This window comes from Arachis ipaensis, chromosome B4 (genome assembly GCF_059453495.1).
Source record: "Arachis ipaensis isolate K30076 ecotype BB chromosome B4, ASM5945349v1, whole genome shotgun sequence".
Classification (NCBI taxonomy): domain Eukaryota; kingdom Viridiplantae; phylum Streptophyta; class Magnoliopsida; order Fabales; family Fabaceae; genus Arachis; species Arachis ipaensis.
Genome location: NC_142439.1, coordinates 139,716,790 through 139,737,480, shown reverse-complemented (window position 1 = coordinate 139,737,480; position 20,691 = coordinate 139,716,790). Strand labels below are relative to the sequence as shown.

Here is a 20,691-nt window from a genome sequence, read left to right as displayed (position 1 = left end):
GAGATTTTTAAACCTCCACAAATTCTGTAATTATTTATTTATTTTTAATTTTAAATAATTCATTAATCACATCTCATTTACATATTCTCAAATTAAAAATTTATTTTTTTAATATAAAAATTTAAAAACTAAATCTTTTATAACACAATTCCTCAATATAAGACATAACTCAATATATAAAAAAATTTGCAATGTCAACAGTTCCAAACATAATTCCATATGGTATTCTTCTACATAACTATTATTGTTTTTATTTAAAAAGTAAAATAAAACAACAACTTCAATATTTCAATATCATCTAACTATTATTGTTTTGCGCGTGGGTCAAAATACACATGGATCACTTCCATGGAGCTTCCATTCATAATTTTTTACCCCAATACAATCAAGAGGTATATATTACAAGAACAAACATGAATCTAGATTAAATTGCACTACATGAGAGTTACAACCTTTGGGAGTGTTCTTCAAAGAGCAACTAGAGCAGGTTTGTTTTCCACTAAGTTATAATAATATCCACGCACAAAAAAAAGCAGTTTCATACCCAATATGGAAGTTCAATGAAACTATAGAGAATTTAAAAGTAACTAAACCTCGAATGAACTACTTGCTTCCCATATAATTGAAGCTGTTTGAGAAACATATCCATTCCGTATAATCTGTTTACCATCTTCAGTATGCACGGCCTTGTCCAGCACAGCTTCTAAGCCTCATTCTACAACAAAGCTGTCAAATGGACTAAGATCCTGTCTGCAATAACTATAATGTAATCTAAAGGAATATTAGAAAAATTACTCTATCTAGTGATATAAACAATCTATGTCTAGGTGTATATATACTATGCATACAAGAATTAATTAGCCGTGCTTTGCATTTGATGTTCTGTTTCCTACCCCCCAGTGTCAAAGTATATAGTTCTATACTTGATTCCATGCTCATTAGTTATATAACATGAAACACGGTTGCTTTTACTGTCCTATAATTCATGGTCTCATAGGGTGTAAGTATGAACAATTTTGTTGAAGCAGAAAACAAGATCATGTCTCCACCTCAGACCAATGTATCTATGCAGCGGATACTGTCGCTGCTAATTTTTCTGATAGGAGGAGTGGCTCGGATCATCAAGCTCTGTATAAATGCAACAACTTGAAATGCAAGGTAGGTGTCATCATAAGCTATGAATGGATTATAAATCTAAAAGAAACCGATTCATTCGTTCTAACCAACTTACCATTGCAAGGCCAAGGAACATTATACTAAACCCAAGAAAATAGAAGGGTGCTTCTTCAGACAAGAATAATGCTGCATTGTTAAAATTTGAGGAGAATCTTGTTAATACTTGGTAGTACTATATATTCATTAATTATGCTACGTGTATACAAAAAAAATCAGTTCTTCGTATAGAATATATGTTGAAATATAAAGTACACATTAAAAATGTGTGAAACAACACGTGTATTTAACTATTTATATACAAATACATAGTGATTAATTTGGTAACTGATTATGATTGATACCTGTGAGCGGACTGAATATTAAGGGAGAAACAATTTGCGCCATGGAGCTAACTCCAGAGAGACATCCTTGAACCATTCCCTGCATCAAATCAATCATTCTAATCTATTAAACTAATAAGAAGCTAAAACATCATGATTCATTTTTCATATCTAACTTGAGTAAGGGTACCTGTTCATTAGGACCAACTTGTTTGGATGCAATGCTGTATATCTATACCAAGCACAATGTGAGATATGAAATTACTGATTCAAAGTTAGTTATAAGTTACCAAATAGGAACGGAAACTTACACTGGGGCGCACAAAAACCCCAAAAATAGAACAACCTGCTAGAGCATAAGGAACCTGCATGGTTTTCAAGGATTGTTCTTGAAATATATAATACTATAAGCAAAATAAAAAGATTTTAGAAGGAAGAAAAGTATTGTTACCCATCCTGCCCAAGATATGTTGTACACAAACATCTGCATAACCATATATTAATTGTTAATAAAACTTTGTCAGTATTATATTATATTATGTTACAAATCAAACAAGAAACATGTGGAAATTAAACTTACATTGATGCAGCTAACTAAGAGCCCTATTGAGAGCAACTTCTCTTCTCCTAGAGCGGGTATTAATATTGGCATCAAAGTAGCTGCATGCCAAAGTGAAATTTATTAGGGAATGATTAATGATTGATTTTGAATAATTAAGAAGGTGTGAGTACTAATTAAAGCTTAATTACTTGTGTACGAGTTGCTCCTATTCCTGAAATCATCATCAAATCCGCAAATTGGTTCTTGTTGAATTGGAAACGTGCTTTCAAAAAATACTGCATCTGATGAGCGGATAATTTATACGCTTTTTGGCATTATTTTTACATAGTTTTTAGTATGATTTAGTTAGTTTTTAGTATATTTTTATTAGTTTTTAATTAAAATTCACATTTCTGGACTTTACTATGAGTTTGTGTGTTTTTCTGTGATTTCAGGTATTTTCTGGCTGAAATTGAGGAACTTGAGCAAAAATCAGATTCAGAGGTTGAAGAAGGACTGCAAATGCTATTGGATTCTGACATCCCTGCACTCAAAGTGGATTTTCTGGAGCTACAGAACTTCAAATGGTGCGCTCTCAATTGAGTTGGAAAGTAGACATCTAGGGCTTTCCATCAATATATAATAGTCCATACTTTGCCCGAGTTTAGACGACGCAAACAGGCGTTCAACGCCAGTTCCATGCTGCATTCTGGAGTTAAACGCCAGAAACAGGTTGCAAAGTGGAGTTAAACGCCAGAAATAGGTTAAAAACTGGCGTTCAACTCCAAGAGAAGCCTCTACACGTGTAAAGCTCAATGCTCAGCCCAAGCACACACCAAGTGGGCCCCAGAAGTGGATTTCTGCATCATTTACTCATTTCTGTAAACCCTAGTAACTAGTTTAGTATAAATAAGACTTTTTACTATTGTATTTACATCTTTGGATATCTTTGGATTATCTTTTGATCCTTTGATCACGTTTAGGGGGCTGGCCATTCGGCCATGCCTAGACCTTATCACTTATGTATTTTCAACGGTAGAGTTCCTACACTCCATAGATTAAGGTGTGGAGCTCTGATGTTCCTCATGAATTAATACAAAATACTACTGTTTTTCTATTCAAATTCAAGCTTATTCCTTCTCTAAGATATCCATTCGCACCCAAGAACATGATGAATGTGATGATTATGTGACGCTCATCATCATTCTCACCCATGAACGCGTGCTTGACAAACACTTCCGTTCTACATGCAAACAAGTTAGAATGAGTATCTCTTAGATATCTAATACAGAGGACCGAGTCTGAGATATTAGAATCTTCGTGGTATAAGTTAGAACCCATGGACGGCCATTATTGAGATCCGAAAAGTCTAAACCTTGTCTGTAGTATTCCGAGTAGGATCTGGGAAGGGATGGCTGTGACGAGCTTCAAACTCACGAGTGCTGGGCGTAGTGACAGGCGCAAAAGGATAGTAAATCCTATTCCAGTATGATCGAGAACCGACAGATGATTAGCCATGCAGTGACAACGCATTGAACTATTTTCACAGAGAGGATGGGATGTAGCCATTGACAACGGTGATGCCCTACATAAAGCTTGCCATGGAAAGGAGTAGGAATGATTGGATGAAGACAGCAGGAAAGCAGAGGTTTAGGAGGAACGAAAGCATCTCTATACGCTTATCTGAAATTCTCACCAAAGAATTACATAAGTACCTCTATCTTTATTTTACGTTTTATTTATCTTTTTATTATCAATTCACCATAACCATTTGAATCCGCCTGACTGAGATTTACAAGGTGACCATAGCTTGCTTCAGGCCGACAATCTCCGTGGGATCGACCCTTACTCACGTAAGGTTTATTACTTGGACGACCCAGTGCACTTGCTGGTTAGTTGTGCGAAGTTGTGATAAAGAGTTGAGATTACAATTGTGCGTACCAAGTTGTTGGCGCCATTGATGATCATAATTTCGTGCACCAGCATCCCATGGCAAATTTTATTGATTTTAATCTCTCAGTTACACAAGATGAACCATAACTACTCTATGGACTCTAATCTTGTTAGAGAAAAGTAAGAAAGTTACCAGTAATGAAGCCATCAAGCCACCATCTACAAGACTATTGAAGAATAAAACTACTGCTGCTTGTGAAAATGTGGGGCTGTAGAATTCATCAAACTTGTCTAAGATAAGTAACTCAACCTCCTAAAATTTAATTTTGTATAAGACATAATCGAATATTATTATATCAAATAAGCCCTTGCCGGATTGGTTTTCGTTCTCCTAAAGATGATGGTGATCATCTGTGTCAGCATAGCCTTTGATGTTGCTTGGTTTATAGGACTCTTGCTACAAAGCCAAAGAATGAATCTCAGTACTATAGATTAATAACTATAACCATCAAAGACAAAATAGAAATGAGTAATACCTATTTAGTGCATATTATAGCATACTTTGATAACTCCCAACAAGGGTTCGCCATGCACTGAATAACAAAAAACAAGGATCGTAAATTAAACAAAAAGAAGAAAGCAATATAATGTATACTGAGAACCCTAATAATTTTTCATTAGGAATTTAACTTACGTGGACAAATTTAATTAATTACCTTCCACATCAGGATCTGTGATTGGATAACTGTGCCTCAGTACATTCAGAAATATCAATCAACTTGAAAATATTTTGAGTTGAAACATATTAGAAACTTCGCCTGATAAAATTAGAAAAAATCAGCCTAGTTAAATTTGAGCTTCCAAGAGGATTAAATCAGATCATGCTAAGCTAAGGCAACAAGAATACAAGATAGAGAGACAAGAGGCAAGAAACAATCTTCAAGCCCAGAAAAATGATCATCACTTTATAATAATAATAATAATAATAATAATAATAATAATAATAATAATAATAATAATAATATCGTATTTCAACATACTTGTTCACTATGACCTTATGCAAAGTATACCACATGGCTCCCAACTGCAGGTAAAGAAACAAGGGGACAGGACCAGCACATGCATGCCAAAGTTTCGAGTCCAGAACTGGCTTTTCCTCTGCAAAAAGACCTCTAACTTTAGTTTTGATAAAAGCAATAAGAGGTTGATGAGTGTGGCAAAAATCATTGAACTCAATAGCTTTCTTAAGACTAATATCTATGAAAACAACAGCCTGCAAAATAAAATATATACAAATACTAATATATCAAAATAAACTAGATAGAGATGCATTGGTGATGGGAAATTCAAACAACAAACTTCAAATTAAATAAGAAAGAAACCACAATTAGTATCTATGTTTACCTGGCAACCAAGATCTCCGAGTCCTAATATACGCTCGTCATTAGTGACAACAACTTGAGTGCTCTTCTCTAGCTAGTTTTTCAGTACTTCAAGGACCTAGCCTCTGTAGAGTCTCAAAAACTTAGTATCTCTTATCTTTCTTTCTTTCTTTTTTTTTTTCACCTAAAAAGCTAAATGATGAAAACAGAACAATAAATACAAATAAAAAACCATACTTTACTTTCAATCTGATGTATAGACCTTGCGGTCGATGAAAAATGCTTCCATATTTCTGGCAGGCTTCTCCAACAGTTGGAGTGTAAACAACAAGAAGCAGTTCCTCTATGTTATCAATCAGAAGCTTATAAAATAGCCTCTCATTCCTCTCTTGAAAAATGACATCAGTGCAATGTCACATGTAAAATGGTGAAAAAGAATGATTGTTATAAATAAGAACCTTCTCATTAGTTCTTACAATATTATTACTGAATCTATTCATGAACACACTTTGAATTGATTATTTCAAGCAATTTAGTATCATACTAGTTATAAAAAACCTGCAGATAAATCACAAGTTTTAGTTACCCAGTTGTACCTATTTTTCGTGACAAATACAAGAGGATTTAAGGTAAAGTTATTCATGCTCACATGGATTTTCACTGTAGTCTAAGGTTCAAGCAACATAGCTGTTTCTAAATAAAATCAATTTATTAGGATTTCAAATATATACATTAGTATCAAAGTAAAAGAGTATCACGAAATCAAAATTCAAAAATTAGCAAATCAATTTATCAGGATTTCAATTAAGAGAATAAACAATTCATCAAACACTTGGAGCGCTTGAGAATTTGAAAAAATATTATCAATCAATAGATAATAAAACTCATCGAATGTTATATCACATAACAAATCATTCAGAATCTGAGAATTAAAAACAAAGAAAACGAATAAAAAAGAAAAAGAGAAGGAGAACTAGAAATTGAGAATGAGTGAAAAGAAGAGCGTACAGAAAGGATAGAATGTCGATGGAGAACACGAGTGTCATTGGCCAAGGAGAGTTAACCGAAGAAGCAGTTTTTCTCGATCTCAGAGACTTGGGCGTTGCAATTAGATCTGAAAATGCGGTGATGAAGGAAGCGCCTTGGCTCGATCTCAGTAGCTTTATGGCAGAAGTAGAAAGGAGATTAACTTTATCGGCAGCGATGACGGCGATGGTGGCGATGGAGATGGCGGTGGAGATGTCTATCAGCGAGCTTAGGGTTTTGGTGAGCTCTCACCCTTCTCTTCTTTCTCTTCGAGTGTTTCTTGGATTTTGAAGAAATTTTAATTGATAACAGTAGAGTTTTATTGTTAGATATTTGGTGGGAGTTTATTAAAATGTCACATATAAAATATATTGCAGAGGTTTTTAAAAACCCCCTCTAAAAAATACCCACAAATATATATAAATCTTGTAGTGCGATGTCATCTGCCGCTGACATGTTCAACCCGGGCTGTGGAAAAAAAGTAGCTTCAACTTCTTTATTCTCTCCTCCCATGTCATACAAGTCTCGTGGTTTTATATGAACCACTACACTCCAATCTTGATCTACTTCATCACGCACATAGTATACGAGATGAGCTTCTGATGCCAATATGTATGGTTCATCCTCTTCTCGATCACCGGTGTGTATCGGATGAGTGAAATTAACGCTGGTAAGGCTCAAATGGTCTTGTTTGATGCCTCTGCTCGTAGTTGTATCAGTCCAAATACATCTTAACAAAACCATTGTATTATCCAATTTTTCCATAATATGGAACACTACCAACAGCCACTCTATTATCACACATGCTTGCATAACTTCTTGTATTGGATGAGACATAAACTCCACTATTTTGAATTTTCAGCCCGTCTTCCTTTGTGATAGTTCTAAATTTGTACCCATTGATATTGTACGCCCCAAAACGTCTTGCCTGAAGTATGGGACCGCATGCCAGCAACTTCATTTGTTTCGAATGTATAGTACTGTCCATTGGAACCTGGCACCATAAATTAGATTTCATTCATATAAGACGTTGGAATTCATAAATTATAATTCTAGGGCACAAATATGTTGATCAGGGTAAATTTCTACGAACCTCATGCTTGAACCAGCGAGGAAATTCTGCATGCACAACACGGTCAATCTTAGATTGCGACCTTGTTTGATGCCGTAATTTTTGCTTCATTTCTGCCCTAAATGTACTTTATGACACAACAGCAAATTATTCCAACGACTGAGTATGTGAAATGAGGTATAATCGTGCTTCAAAAAAACATGTGCATACTTACTCAATAAATGGAATGTCAACCTCGCAATTCACTAGCACATGACGATGTGCCTGATCTTTTTCCATTAGAGTCAGTTTAAAATGTGAAACAGCCCCCGAATCCTTTCCAATTTTTGGGAACATGGTTTTTCCTGTATTGTGTGTAATATCAACAGGTTGATCATCAACTCGCGCTGGTCGGTTGATCCTAGTCTCAATATTATCCAAATATCTAGAACAGAATGTCAAAATCTCCTCGGATAAATAGCCCTCCGCAATGGAGCCTTTTGCTTGTGCCCTGTTACGCAAATATTCCTTCAATCGTCCTAGTACCTTTTATATAAATAGGACATAACACTTAGTATATACGTAATGAGATAAAATAAATGTATTAAAGGCATTTAGTAGCAAGTTAACCTTTCTATTAGATACATACACCGATAATGTACCGGGCCACCAAGTTTTAGTTCATCAACGAGATGCACCGTAAGGTGAACCATGACAGTGAAGAAGGATGGAGGAAAAATCATTTTCATCTGACACAGAGTTTGCACAACAGGATTATGAAGGCCACCAAGCTGCATAGGGTTTATAGCTTTCCCATAGAGTTCTCAGAAAAATGAAGACAAATTCGCAATCACAGTCGACACCGGACTCGGCAATGCATTCTTCACCAAAATCGGAAGTAATTGTTCCATTAGAATGTGGCAGTAATTACTTTTCAACCCAAGCAACTTGCACTGTCGTAAGTCAACACAACGAGCAATATTGCTCGAGTAACCATCTGGAAAGACCACATTCTGTAGAATCTTCAGGAATACATTCTTCTATGGATTTGACATTGTGAAAATTGCTGAACGATATTTACCACCTTCGTCCGGCCACAATTCAGGCCTTATGCCCATACTTTGTAAATCATTGCGAGCTTTCAGATTGTCTTTTGATTTGGCGCCATCGTTTAAGATAGTGAAGACCACATTCTCACAAATATTTTTCTCTATATGCATCACGTCAAGGTTATGACGCAACATGTGATCCTTCCAGTACGGGAGTTCAAAGAACACACTCATCTTTTTCCAATACGAGTCATCTTGATCTGCATCTTGACCAATACGTCTTCTTTTGGCTGTCACAGTTGAGTTCTTCCCAAATGAAACTTGCATGTGAGACTGTTGCCTTAAGACATCTGTTCTAGAATACTTCTTCGGTAGATCTCTACTTTCAACTTATCCGTCAAATCTATTTTGGTCTAGTCTATATTTATGGCCCTGATTCAAGAAGTGACGATGGCCCATGTAACACCATTTTTGACTGAATATTAGTCGCTGAGACTTAGCGTCCACGTTACACGTAGGACATGCTAACCCACTATACGTGTTTCACCCAGATAAATTTCCCAACCCTGGAAAATCATTAATAGTCCACATTAGCACCGCACGCATCTTGAAAGTGGTCCCCTTGTTAGCATCGTAAGTTTCAACGCCATCCCACAGTTGCTTCAACTCATCCACCAAGGGCTCCAAATAAACATCTATGTCATTATCTGACCTTTTAGGACCGGGAATAATCATAGATAGTATAAAGGATACCTATTTCATGCAAAGCCATGGAGGAAGATTGTACGGAATAAGAATCACAGGCCAAATGGAATACTTCGTACTCATATTTCTGAAAGGATTAAATCCGTCACTAGCTAAAGCTAAACGAACACTGCACGAATCACTAGAAAAAAATGGATACTTTGCATTAAATTCTTTCCATGCTTATGCGTCCCTTGGATGCCTCAAGAACCCATCATTATTATCAGCCTCTTTATGCCATGACATGTCAGTTGAAGTTTTGCTACACATGAATAATCGTTGTAGTCGTGCTATCAGAGCAAAGTAACAGAGAGTCTTTGCTGGTAGAGGCTTTTCGTTTTTCCTGACAGGTATTTTGAGTTTTGTAATGGAACCCTTTTCGCGTCTTTTGCTTCCATCGTGAAGTCTACATTACTTGCACTTGGTCGCGTCCTCATCATACTCCGATATAGCATGCAATCATTCGGCCATGCATCTACCTTTTTGTATTCAATCCCTAACTTTCGGATAGTTTTTTTGGCTTTATACAATGTGGACGGGAGTTTGGCTTGCTCAAACATATCCCGCAATAAGTCCAGAATCATCGACATAGCCTTGTCACTCACACCGCACATACACTTAATGTGATAAAGCTTCACTAGGAAAGATAACTATGAGTATTTCGAGTAGCCGGGATATAATTCCTCCACTCCATCCGCAAGAAGATCGGTGAAATCCCGGGCCTCGCGACTTAAACCATCGTACAAGCACAGTAACTCCAGATCATCGTCTTCTACATGTTCGCCCGTTGTGGTTTCCTCACTTTCATGAGACATTGTGAAGTTAAATACCTCGTGCACCATTTGAAAATATGAATTCACCTCGGTTGTAGGTTTCTCAACTATCTATGTGCAACTAGAGCTCTCTTCAGTCGGTTTCTCATCATGATGCAACCACATAGTATATCCAGGCGGAAATGGCTTTATCAACAGGTGGTCGTACGCATCCTCTCTTGTTTGCATATATTGAAACCCACATTGAGGACATGGACACTTTATTATGTCATCCGACGATGCATTCGCAAATGCAAAGTCTAGGAACTTGTTAAGTCCTCGTCTATATTCTATGCTATCTCGTGGCTTAAGAATCCAGGTTTTGTCCATATCTATTATACATCGAAGATATGATTTAACAATTAATATGATACAACTTGTTCAACACTAAAATAATGTTAAAGAGCTTAGGGTATTTTATCCGCATGATATAATTTATACAGTTCTACTTGGAGTTAAAATATATGTTGTGTTATTTATAGAGTAAATTCTTTATTAATATTTGTAATAAAAAAAATCTTTAACATTATGTAATTCACCAGAAATTTGTTTTAGGGTAATTATGTGCCTATTTATTTATTTTTTTGATAGTTACATATCCTCAATGGAGTGAGTACTAATTGATGTTCTGAAAATTGGTTCAAACTGGCCCGTCCAACCGGTCAAACTGAGAACCGTTAGCAAATGCGGTTCGGACAGAAGGAAAAACCGTCAAATTCAAAAACAGAATTTAAACCATCAAACCGGCCAAGAACCGGTCAGTCGAACTGAACTGTGACCCAGCCGATTTTTAAAATTTTGCCAAAAAAGTGAAAAACGCTGCGTTTTAACTTGAGGAACCCTCAATCTTTTGCTTTCACCCAAACACCCATAGCACACTCTCGAGCCTCCATCCCTCCACGCTCACCAGTCACCTCTTGCTCTCAGTTCCCATGTATCCAGTCTCCACTCTCTACATCAAGCTTCCAGCGCAACCTCCGTCCAGCCACCGCCGTCGTCGCAAGGTCCGTGGAAGTCACCGCAAGTTCCTTTCAGCTATCTTTCCATTCCCGCAGCCAGCTTTCCTTTCAGCCGTCGAAATTGCAGCCACCGCCAGCGCCAGTTTCACTGCCGCAAGGAGTAGGCCACAGCCGCTGCTCATCACACTCAGGAGCTTCTCTCTTCATCCTTTCATCGTTCTTCAAGTCCCCAAACCCTGTTCCCTCTCACGCAGGTGCGCAGCTTTTTCCTCGAAGGCAATGGCATAATTTTTTTTAATTCTCGTTCTCTGTTCTTCCTCTTTTTGCTCAGAACAAATTTTTTTTTGGGATTCTGCTAGTGCTAGTGTGCTACTCAGATTGAAATCTGTCTAATTGAATGATTAGTTATGCGCATGTGTTGTATTGTTCTCTGCTTTGGTTGAATCATTGATTTGAATGATTAGTTTATTTTAGTTTTTTGGTGAATGTTTCTTAAAATTGTGCAAATTTTATTAATGGCTTCATTTTTTTTAATTTTCGTTCTCTTGTTCTTCATTTTTGTTGGATTGTAACGAAGAATAGCTCTTTTGTTTTAAAGAATCAAGATGATCAAGAACAAAATTGAAAGAAGTGTAATCAATTGTATTAGTTGGCCATGTGTAATCTTTAACTTATTCCTTTGCACAATACTCATCTCTTCTATTTTTCTGCTGCATAACTTTCTTTTTTAGTGTTCCTGTCATTATCCTTTCAGGGATTACTAGTGCTAATGCGCTACTCATATTGAAATTCACCTTATGGAATGATTAACTATGTTCATGTGCTATTTTGTTCTCTGCTTTGGATTGAATCATTGATTTGAATAATTAGTTGATTTTAGTTCACTTGTTTAATATTGGTTAAAACTGTGCTGAAATTTTTGTTAATTTTTATTAAAATTATGCTAAAATTTTTTTAAAAGTTTATTAGGAAAGAAATAAATTATGCAAAAAATTTATTAAAATTATGATCAATCTTTGTTAAGAAAGAAGTAAATTGATCATGACTAACCTTTTAGTTCAATGAAAAAATATATGAATTGAATTAGCTCAATTAAATTAATTAATTTATTAATTTAATGAGTCTATTTAAATTGATGAGCTCAAAGATTTTTAATACATATTATGATTTAAAACAATGAATTTGGTTATAATAATGCATATGTGGATAATAATTTGATTGATGTTTTTACATGTAATGTTTTAAATTTGAAAAATATTTTAAAGTTTATATTAGATTATAATTATGTTGTACGGTGTGTTTATTTATAATTTTTTATTATTTTATTATATAACGATTTTTTTGGTTACATCTCGGTTGAACCGGTTAGACCAGTAAACGAGTGAACTAGTGACTAAGATGGTTCGATGACCAGTTCAATTTTCAGAACCTTAGTACTAATTAATACCGAGTAGAGGAACACAACAAACATACATAAAAATTTGAGACAAACTATTTAACTAAGTATTAAAATATTAATTATTTAGGATTTATATTTTTAATTAGAAAATGAATACATTAATATTAATTTAATATGTCACATAATATCAAAATTCATTAATAATTGACTATTACATAAAAATAAATAATAAGGAATATTAAATATTAGTGAAGTAACAAATAGGATAAACATGGAGTATATTATTATGACAAGCCAAAAGATACTATAAAATAAAAAGGGGACTAAAAATATACAAATAACTCATTACTCACCTTATTTTTGTAGGTCCAAGATACCAAAACAAAAGTTTGAAATGTTTATAAAAAAAAGCAAAAGAGTTAGTAAACTAAAAATAAGCTTTAAAAAATTTATCGCTTCAACGAAACATAAGTTTTATAACAAAAAATAATTTAATATAATTATATTCAAAACAATAATTTAAAAATAATTGAACATGAAAAAAATATTTCACAAACAACAAACATAATAATAAACAAAAAACAAAAGGTTCGATGATATAAAATGGCCACAAAATCAATTTATTGTTTCTCCTTAAATAGAACATATATATATACTTGGTGGAATGAGTACTAACTAGTATTTAGTAGAAGAACACAACAAATACACATATAAACTTGAGAAAAATTATTTACCTAAGTACTAAGATAAGAATTATTTTGGATATATATTGTTAATTAAAAAATGTACACATTAATATTAATTTAATATATCACATAACATCAAAATGCATTAATAGTTGATTGTTAATTAATAATAAATACTAAGGAACATTAAATATTAGTGCAGATAGAAATTGGATAAACATATGATATATTGTTATCACAAACCAAAAATATTGATGACATAAAAAAGAGACTAAAATATTTACAAATAAATCATTACTCACCTAATTCATGTATGTAGGTGAAAGAAAACAAAAATGAGCAAAAGAGTTAATAAATTAAAAATAGTCTTCCAAAAATTTATTGCTTCAAGGAAACATTTTCAAAAATTTTACACTAAAAAATAATTTAAAAATATTGTATTCCTTACAATAATGGAGGAATAATTTAATAATAATAAAATATATCATAAACAACAATCAAAATCCAAAAAAAAAAAACAAAAGGATAAATGATATAAAACGGTTTTAACCTCAATTAATAGTCTCTCCTTAAATAGAACAAAAAATAATCAGAAAAAAGGAAAACGATAAATATAGAATAAAATAACCAAAATGGTCATCCAAATAAAAAAAAAAGAGTTTAAAAATTCTTTTAACGAGATTTTCACTTTGTTGCACGATTGTGTAGAATGAATATTTGAATGTACACATTAGAGAAAAAATTATCATCTAGCACTGATAATGTGGTACCTGGATGAATGTGTAGTTGATAAAAAAATACAAGAAAATCACAAAAGACTGTTGGCTCCTAACATTTGAAAAGAAGAATAGTTGAGCTATTGAGTTTGTGATTATACGAGATAAATAAGTTATTATATAGACTTCCAAACACCTTTAAAATATAACTAATAACCAAATTTGTTGTGAAGATAAGATAAGAAAACATAATTGCCATCTATTCCCGCATTTTCAGTCACTAACATTTTAAACAGAAGGCATTTCCTTTCTTTATAATTAAGTAAATGAATGGATAAAATAATTATAATGAGAAACGGACTTTTAAAATCTGATAACTTAAATTCTTAAATTTTAAATCCACCGGCAAATAATTTGATTGAGATGAAATTGATAGGAATTCAAAAAATCACCCAAGATTTTAGACGACAGTTTCTCCTATATGCTTTACTTACTCCGCACCTCCTTCACCATAAACCAAAAAACCCTAAGACAGCTTAAACCCCAGATCACAAACCCTTCTAAGTGTAACGCAAGAACTCCAGTCAGCTTCATCCTCTAGAGCACCACCACCCATTAACGCTGGACCGCCTTCTATTGTCGTCGTTGCACATCGTGCGTGTCGTCAGCCATTGCTCCTTGGAAGGTCGCCCCCATCTTCGTCGTTTGGAATTCCTAGAGTGATCGGCATAGCAGCCTCCGTCGTTATCTACAACGGCATCCCTGTGTTCATCGATTAGGGAGTCGTCCTCAACGTGGTTCCTGTTTTCGTCGCCTCTGAGGTCACTGTGAAGCAAATTATTTGAGACCCCTGTCTCTATCTGGAGGAACCCACTTGTATTCTCCATTGTCAAGGTATGTAATGCATTTTGTAATAATGCATTTAGTGTTTCTGTGATACATTTGTTGGTTGGAATGGGTTTGTGGCTTCGATTTTTGTTGGAAATAGTTTTCTGCGATAGTCTTGAGCTGGGGTTGCTGCAGGAGTCAGTATTGCAATTCACAATAATCCATGTTTCATAATGTGGTCAATGTAAATTGTCAGGTTCAGTTATTTTAGAAGCAACAACACTCTGAAATTCGTTGGTTTTGCATGTTATTGGGTTGGAAATAGGTGTTCGATTTAGAAGAGAGCAAGTATGAACATCTTTCAAATCTTTAAACGGAATGCACTTTGCTTTGTTACCTGCATGTATCTGGATATCCATTCCTTTTGTTTATTTGGAGCAATTTTGTTTGGTTTTGTAAAATTCATCCTAAATTTAACTATCTGATGGTAAATTGAGACAGTTAAATTCATAATATGCCATTCTCATAGGCTTCATCGAATGTCATAGCAATATTAGCTTGATTCATGATTATTTTTTAAATAATTGTATAAAATCTAAAATTATCCTCTATAATTTTTGCACCCTAATTTATTGTTTTTGAAGTCTCATGATGCTGATTTGAGTTTTTGTGTAACTATTGTAGTTTACTGTGGATAGGGCTTAATACATCTTTTTTATGTGGGGTTGCTGCCGACTGACTGTCACAAGGGCAACTATATATCCTTCTTGCTTCTGCATATTCTGGACTTCTGGTTCATCGTTTGTCGTTGTTTCTCCTTTTCTTTACTTTTTTTCCTATTCTGAGTTTTCCTTTATTTTGTTAAAGAAATTTGTTCCTAAAAATCTGGGTCCACAATTTTTAGTGGTTATTGGACCTGAGCACATCTGAGGTGGTTATGGTTTATGCATGGACTGATTAACTTTTTTATTTTTGTTCTTGGTTTTGATTTTTCTAATCCTGGTTAAGGTTGATCGTTGACCTTGTTTTCTATTGTTATGTAATTATTTGATCTGTTTTTTACTAGTATGATTTTGGTTGTGAGTCTTGGATCTAGAGTGTATGTTGTTGTTGATCTTTTATCTGTTTTTGTTCTTGATTCCTGGTTTGTTTCTTAGTTGTGATATTTATGAATTTTGATATTAGTGCATTTCAAATTAGTTTGGCTGTGATATTTATGCATTTCGAGATTTTATGTTAATGATTTAACCATTAATGCACACACTAACTCATGTTTCTAGCATGCACATTAATTGGTAACAACCAAATTCAAAACAAAGTTCAAAAATGGTGTCCACTACTTAGTATTTATCATTTCCTTTCTTATTAGATGAAAGAATATTCCAGCGAAATGTGCTAAAGTGGATTTGTTAAAACTAGTTTTAAAACTAGATTGTTGATTAAAAAATCTAGTTTGGAGATTGAATTTCTAAAAACTGGTTTTAAAATTGGAATTTTGGTTAAAACATCTGATTTTTTGGGCTAAAAAATCTGCTTTTAAACTGGGATTTTCAAAAAAAAATTGGATTTTAAATTTGGATTTCAGAAAACTATATTAAAAATCGGATTTTAGAGTTGGACATTAAAAAACTAGATTTTCAATTATGTGTATTTCATTACTTGAAAAGATCTTAGGATAAATGCTAAATATTATAGAAAAAGATCTTCAAACAAATAATGGTACCCAAGCAAACGTTCCTTATTTAAGAAAAATTAAATTACACTCTGTAATTTAAAAAAAAAAAAATTGTTACAGTATTCTGTTGGTGAAGGTTTGAGTTCTGTTAACTATTGATTTTTGCATTGTCATTCTATTGCTAATTGTCTAATATGACCTTATGTTGTGTAAAGGGTTAATCAAATACCTAGGAAACCTTGGTACACCGTTAGTACTGCAGCCGGAACTGTTGCTGCCCCTGATAGTCAAACCCATGCTACTTTGGTGAGTTAAGTAATGAAACACTTATTTCAAATGTTGACTTGCCTTTTAGGATAGACTTTTAGTCAATATCCTTTGTGAGAATACTGAAAAAAATTGGTTGATGTACTAACTACTTTGTTTTTAGCCCACGGATGGAACGAAGGATACGGGAGCAAATACTTCAAGTGCACAGCGACGTGCTAGAGCGCTTGCACCTTTGCATTCCGGCAACGATGCTCGACAATATCATGCTAATGTTGTACCATTTCGACCACCGCGCAATGAAATACGGCTGGCTCCGTCAAGTGACATGGGTGACACTCGAGCTCCTGCAACACGCACAGAGCATCCAGATTTACATGAAGTTGCAGTTGACTATTCAAAAGATGAAGACTATAACCCGGAGGCAGATGAGGTTAAGTCGTTCGATGACCATGTCGACGACTTATTTGCCGTGCATGAAGTTGAACGTCAAGGCAATGCTAACAGCAAAAAAAAGGACACCGATTTTTGGGAAGTTGATGTCATAGGTATTATTTTTTTGCTTGTATCTTAGAAACTGTAATTAATCTTCTCCTTGCATTCTAATTCTCTTAGTAAACTAACGTTTAAAGCTTTTTTCCTCTGTTAAAAAACGGCATGACTTCTTGTATGGAGCTGACTGTTAAGGAGGCATTAGTACTTCCTCCTGGAAGGAAGATCGTACTCCAACATAACAGAGAGTTGCAATAAGTTGGTCAGGCAATGGGCCTACTAAGCGGGTTCTTAGGGACTTTGGGGGCTGATTTTCAATAGTTACCAATTTGTGAAACTAGTTAGAAGACAATGAACAAGGCTTGCACGGAGTATGCGTTTGACCAGGTTAAGGTAATTTTTAAGTTTGTTGATAAAGTAACTATATACCAATGCTTTAAGTTTTTTTGGGTCGTTCAACCGTTTTTCAACTGTAGAATGCTCGATTTTTTCTCTTGAATGAACAGTACAATGGAAAGATTAAGACGCACACACATGATATCGACCATACAAATTCTTAGAGAATATCAATATATATATATATAAGGACTCTTTTGTTTAGTGTAAATTGCACTACGTTATTATATAGCTTAGTTCCAAATCATCCGGTCCTTCGTGTATAGCAATGTAACCAATAATAATAATAATAATAATAATAATAATAATAATAATAATAATAATAATAATAATAATAATAATAATAATAAAACTTATAAACCTCATGAGATTGTGAAAGCTGCTTTTATAGTAAATAATTAGAGAGTGACTAGCTATTATTTATGACTTTTGGTTAAATCAAAATGTCAGAAGAAAATAAATATGGTACACATTTGCACAAGTGGAATCCGTTACCCTTCTAACTTTGAAAATTTGAATGTTTGTGGTTTTAATTTTTTATTGAGAGATTATTTGATTATTGACTAGCTTCAATTCTGCTGTTTTTCTATTCTATTATTCTCCGTCAGTAGATAGATTTCTTTATTTTTCTATTTTTTTTGTTTTTGTCTTGTAAATTAGAGAAGAATAGTGCATGTTGGGTTTCTTTTTGTTCACTGCTTTGAATTTTGTTGATGAGAATTGTTCATGAATAATGATGTGTCTTCTGATAATATGTAAGTCTATTTCAGGAGGTTAATTATTATATGTTTTTTTTCTGTTAATTTTTAGTCCGCTCCTCCTCAACCTTCCCGACCAAAAACCCATTCACCTTTCAACTTTATTATTTTTGTCCCTGCCTGTAGAAAGCTATTGTAGAAGAGATTCAGCTTGATTCCTTTGTAGGATTGATGGGTACTTTTACCAAAAAGTTTTAACAGATTGTATTAGTAACTAATACCATTATTTAATGAAGTGATATATACTTGATCACTACTAAGCTGGTCCAGCAAGGGGATTCTTCTCATATCTTGAAGGTGATTTTTCCACTATCATTATTGGGAATATTTGTGGCATGTATAATCAGGTGAGCAGTCCATCAAGATTTGATTTGATCCTGTTACTGATAAGGTGTATGTTAGGAGGGAATATAGAGGGTAAGAGTGGCTTTCATGCGCTTGTTCCCAGTTAACTTTGATTACTGAAAAACAAATACTCAATATTGATCCATCTTTGTCAAGGGTCTCTTTATTCTTGAAGTTCATGATCAAGGTCCACCTACTATGATTTTTTGTCTGTATGATAATCTCTTGTTAATCTTTATGTGGACCAAGTTATGTGGCCTTATGTGATTAGGCATGCTTATATTGGTTGTGATTCTTGCTCTTTATATGGTTATATTGGTTGTGAAACTTGCTCTTTATATGGTTATATTGGTTGTGAAACTTGCTCTTTGAACTTAGCCTTTTGGATAAAGTTTTCATGGTCAAAAGCTCTCGATCTATTTGCTTGTGTGTTGATTTGATCACTCGTGTATAAAATTCTGTGATGTAGTATGGATATGGAGTTCAAGTTAAGTGGTTACAATGACAGTTTGAAAGCACTGATAGAAGATCTTTATCATGCACATTGTGTTACCTTATGATCTGAACTATTTGTAGCGAGTCTTTCACTATGAGGACGATGGAAGAGGAAGAATAAAGCAGGAAATTATACAAAGAATGGGAAGAAACTGGAGGAACGCAAGAAATCTTTTGTTTCATAAGCTTTATGACAAAGAACAAACTTTTGAGGAAAATGTCAAGCGTAAACCATCAGGAATAGATGCAAATTATTGGAAATGGTTTCTTGAATATCGGTTGAAGGAGGACACACAGATAACAAATATTGAGTTGGTATTTCATTGTATTCGATTTTAAACCGTCATGAATTAATACTAAACATGCTGAATTTATTATGATAGTGGAAAAACTTCTACCCAAATTATCTTTACCTTATGCATTTTTGTGTTTCCTGAAATTGTACATGGCTATGTTATAGACCGTTATCATTGTATTAATTTATCCCGTTAATATTTATGTTTGTCTTTTTATTTGTAGGAGAAGTGTAGAAAAAATGCCATAAATCGTTCAAAGCAATTGTACACACATACTGGAGGTTCTAAAACAATGGCAAGAAAGAGACACGAAGAAGTAATCAATTTAAATTCAGTTTCAGAATTTTGACTTGTTTTTGGTAATATAGTGTTGTTTGTTATATGATTGTGTCTTGATGAATGTTATAGGAGCAACGGCAGAGAAGGCCTATTGGTAGATGAGAGACATGGACCATGAGTCATAAAAAAAGGATGGTTCGCATATGAATGAAGATGCACATGTTGTTGGGGTAAATCATGTTCTTTAATTTTTCAAATTTCTTTTTGAATTTATAACATTGAATTTAAATTAGTGTAAATCCGAATCTCACATGTTTGTATGAAAAAATTGAACATATTGAGGGTCAAGACGCCTCCAGTAGTAAGGAACTTTCACAGAATGATTCCCTTACACAAGTGCTTGGAAAGGATCACCCAAGACGAGTTCGTGGACTAGGTTTCGGTTCATGTCCCACTCAGTGTTTTCGTAATATTTCACAGCAGTCTGACTCCGGTGTGCAGATTGAGAAGTATTAGATAGAGATTGCAAAACTTAAGGCGGAGGCAGCAGAACTCAAGGCAGCGGCAGCAGAGAAAAAGGCAAAGAGACAGAGAATGGAGGCAGAGGCAACAAAGGAGAAGGCAAAAAGACAGACAATAGAAAATTTTTTAAGATACATAATCCAGCAACAAAGAGGTAATTTGCCACCTAAAATAGCTGCAGATCTGGATTCTTTGGAAAGTGCACCGACCTCATCCCATGCAAGATGATGTGCTGGCACTAATGATCTGAATGATAAATCTTGGAATGTGAATACTTTTTAACTGTTCACTATCCTAATGACTTTTGAGATATTTATTTGTAGTTTACAGACATCGATGCACTGAATTCAAATTACTATTATAATGAATGACTTTTGCATCAATATTTTTGTTCTGTTTTGTGTGTTTTAGTTTGGTTGGTTGTTGGTTGTTTTAATAAATTAAAGCAACTTAGTGGAAGAACATATAAGAAATTAAAGAATTGGAATATATTATTATAAATTTGGATTTTTACAAAAAAAAAAAAAAAAAAAAAAAAAAAAAACTATAACTCTACATTTGGCAGCGGTTACAAATCCGCCGCT

At 34.0% G+C, this 20,691-nt stretch overlaps 3 protein-coding genes across 3 annotated transcripts; 2 read left to right on the top strand and 1 right to left on the bottom strand.

Moving 5' to 3' along the window:
- Positions 1 to 1,050: 1,050 nt before the first annotated feature.
- Positions 1,051 to 5,601, bottom strand: LOC107638115 (uncharacterized). The gene is made up of 13 exons (XM_088485052.1): positions 5,575 to 5,601; positions 4,971 to 5,203; positions 4,647 to 4,675; positions 4,492 to 4,523; positions 4,124 to 4,243; positions 2,233 to 2,333; positions 2,077 to 2,152; positions 1,948 to 1,980; positions 1,808 to 1,861; positions 1,687 to 1,728; positions 1,518 to 1,596; positions 1,228 to 1,302; positions 1,051 to 1,145 (listed from the first exon to the last, which is right to left on the bottom strand). Exons 1-13 carry the CDS (start codon positions 5,599 to 5,601, stop codon positions 1,051 to 1,053), a joined length of 996 nt encoding a protein of 331 aa, XP_088341178.1.
- A 9,107-nt stretch (positions 5,602 to 14,708) lies between these two features.
- On the top strand, positions 14,709 to 20,335 carry LOC148569449 (uncharacterized). The gene is made up of 7 exons (XM_088485051.1): positions 14,709 to 14,779; positions 14,839 to 14,907; positions 15,649 to 15,726; positions 16,473 to 16,563; positions 16,688 to 17,072; positions 17,284 to 17,303; positions 20,102 to 20,335. Exons 1-7 carry the CDS (start codon positions 14,709 to 14,711, stop codon positions 20,333 to 20,335), a joined length of 948 nt encoding a protein of 315 aa, XP_088341177.1.
- Positions 17,368 to 19,747, top strand: LOC148569450 (uncharacterized). The gene is made up of 4 exons (XM_088483130.1): positions 17,368 to 17,409; positions 19,092 to 19,325; positions 19,530 to 19,622; positions 19,715 to 19,747. Exons 1-4 carry the CDS (start codon positions 17,368 to 17,370, stop codon positions 19,745 to 19,747), a joined length of 402 nt encoding a protein of 133 aa, XP_088339256.1.
- Positions 20,336 to 20,691: the final 356 nt, after the last annotated feature.

Bases quoted from the DNA above. Each gene is read 5' to 3' on its own strand.
- LOC148569450 (XM_088483130.1), top strand. From the start codon at position 17,368: ATGAACAAGGCTTGCACGGAGTATGCGTTTGACCAGGTTAAG. The intron at 17,410-19,091 runs GTAATTTTTAAG...AACTATTTGTAG, and splicing joins ATGCGTTTGACCAGGTTAAG to CGAGTCTTTCACTATGAGGA. The intron at 19,326-19,529 runs GTATTTCATTGT...TTTTATTTGTAG, and splicing joins AGATAACAAATATTGAGTTG to GAGAAGTGTAGAAAAAATGC.
- LOC107638115 (XM_088485052.1), bottom strand. From the start codon at position 5,601: ATGGAAGCATTTTTCATCGACCGCAAG. The intron at 2,334-4,123 runs GTAACTTTCTTA...CATCAGATGCAG, and splicing joins GCTTGATGGCTTCATTACTG to TATTTTTTGAAAGCACGTTT. The intron at 1,146-1,227 runs GTTGGTTAGAAC...TTGCATTTCAAG, and splicing joins CCTTGGCCTTGCAATGGTAA to TTGTTGCATTTATACAGAGC.
- LOC148569449 (XM_088485051.1), top strand. From the start codon at position 14,709: ATGGGTTTGTGGCTTCGATTTTTGTTGGAAATAGTTTTCTGCGATAGT. The intron at 15,727-16,472 runs GTTTGTTTCTTA...TGTTGTGTAAAG, and splicing joins GTTTTTGTTCTTGATTCCTG to GGTTAATCAAATACCTAGGA. The intron at 17,304-20,101 runs GTTCTTAGGGAC...GAGAAGTATTAG, and splicing joins GCAATGGGCCTACTAAGCGG to ATAGAGATTGCAAAACTTAA.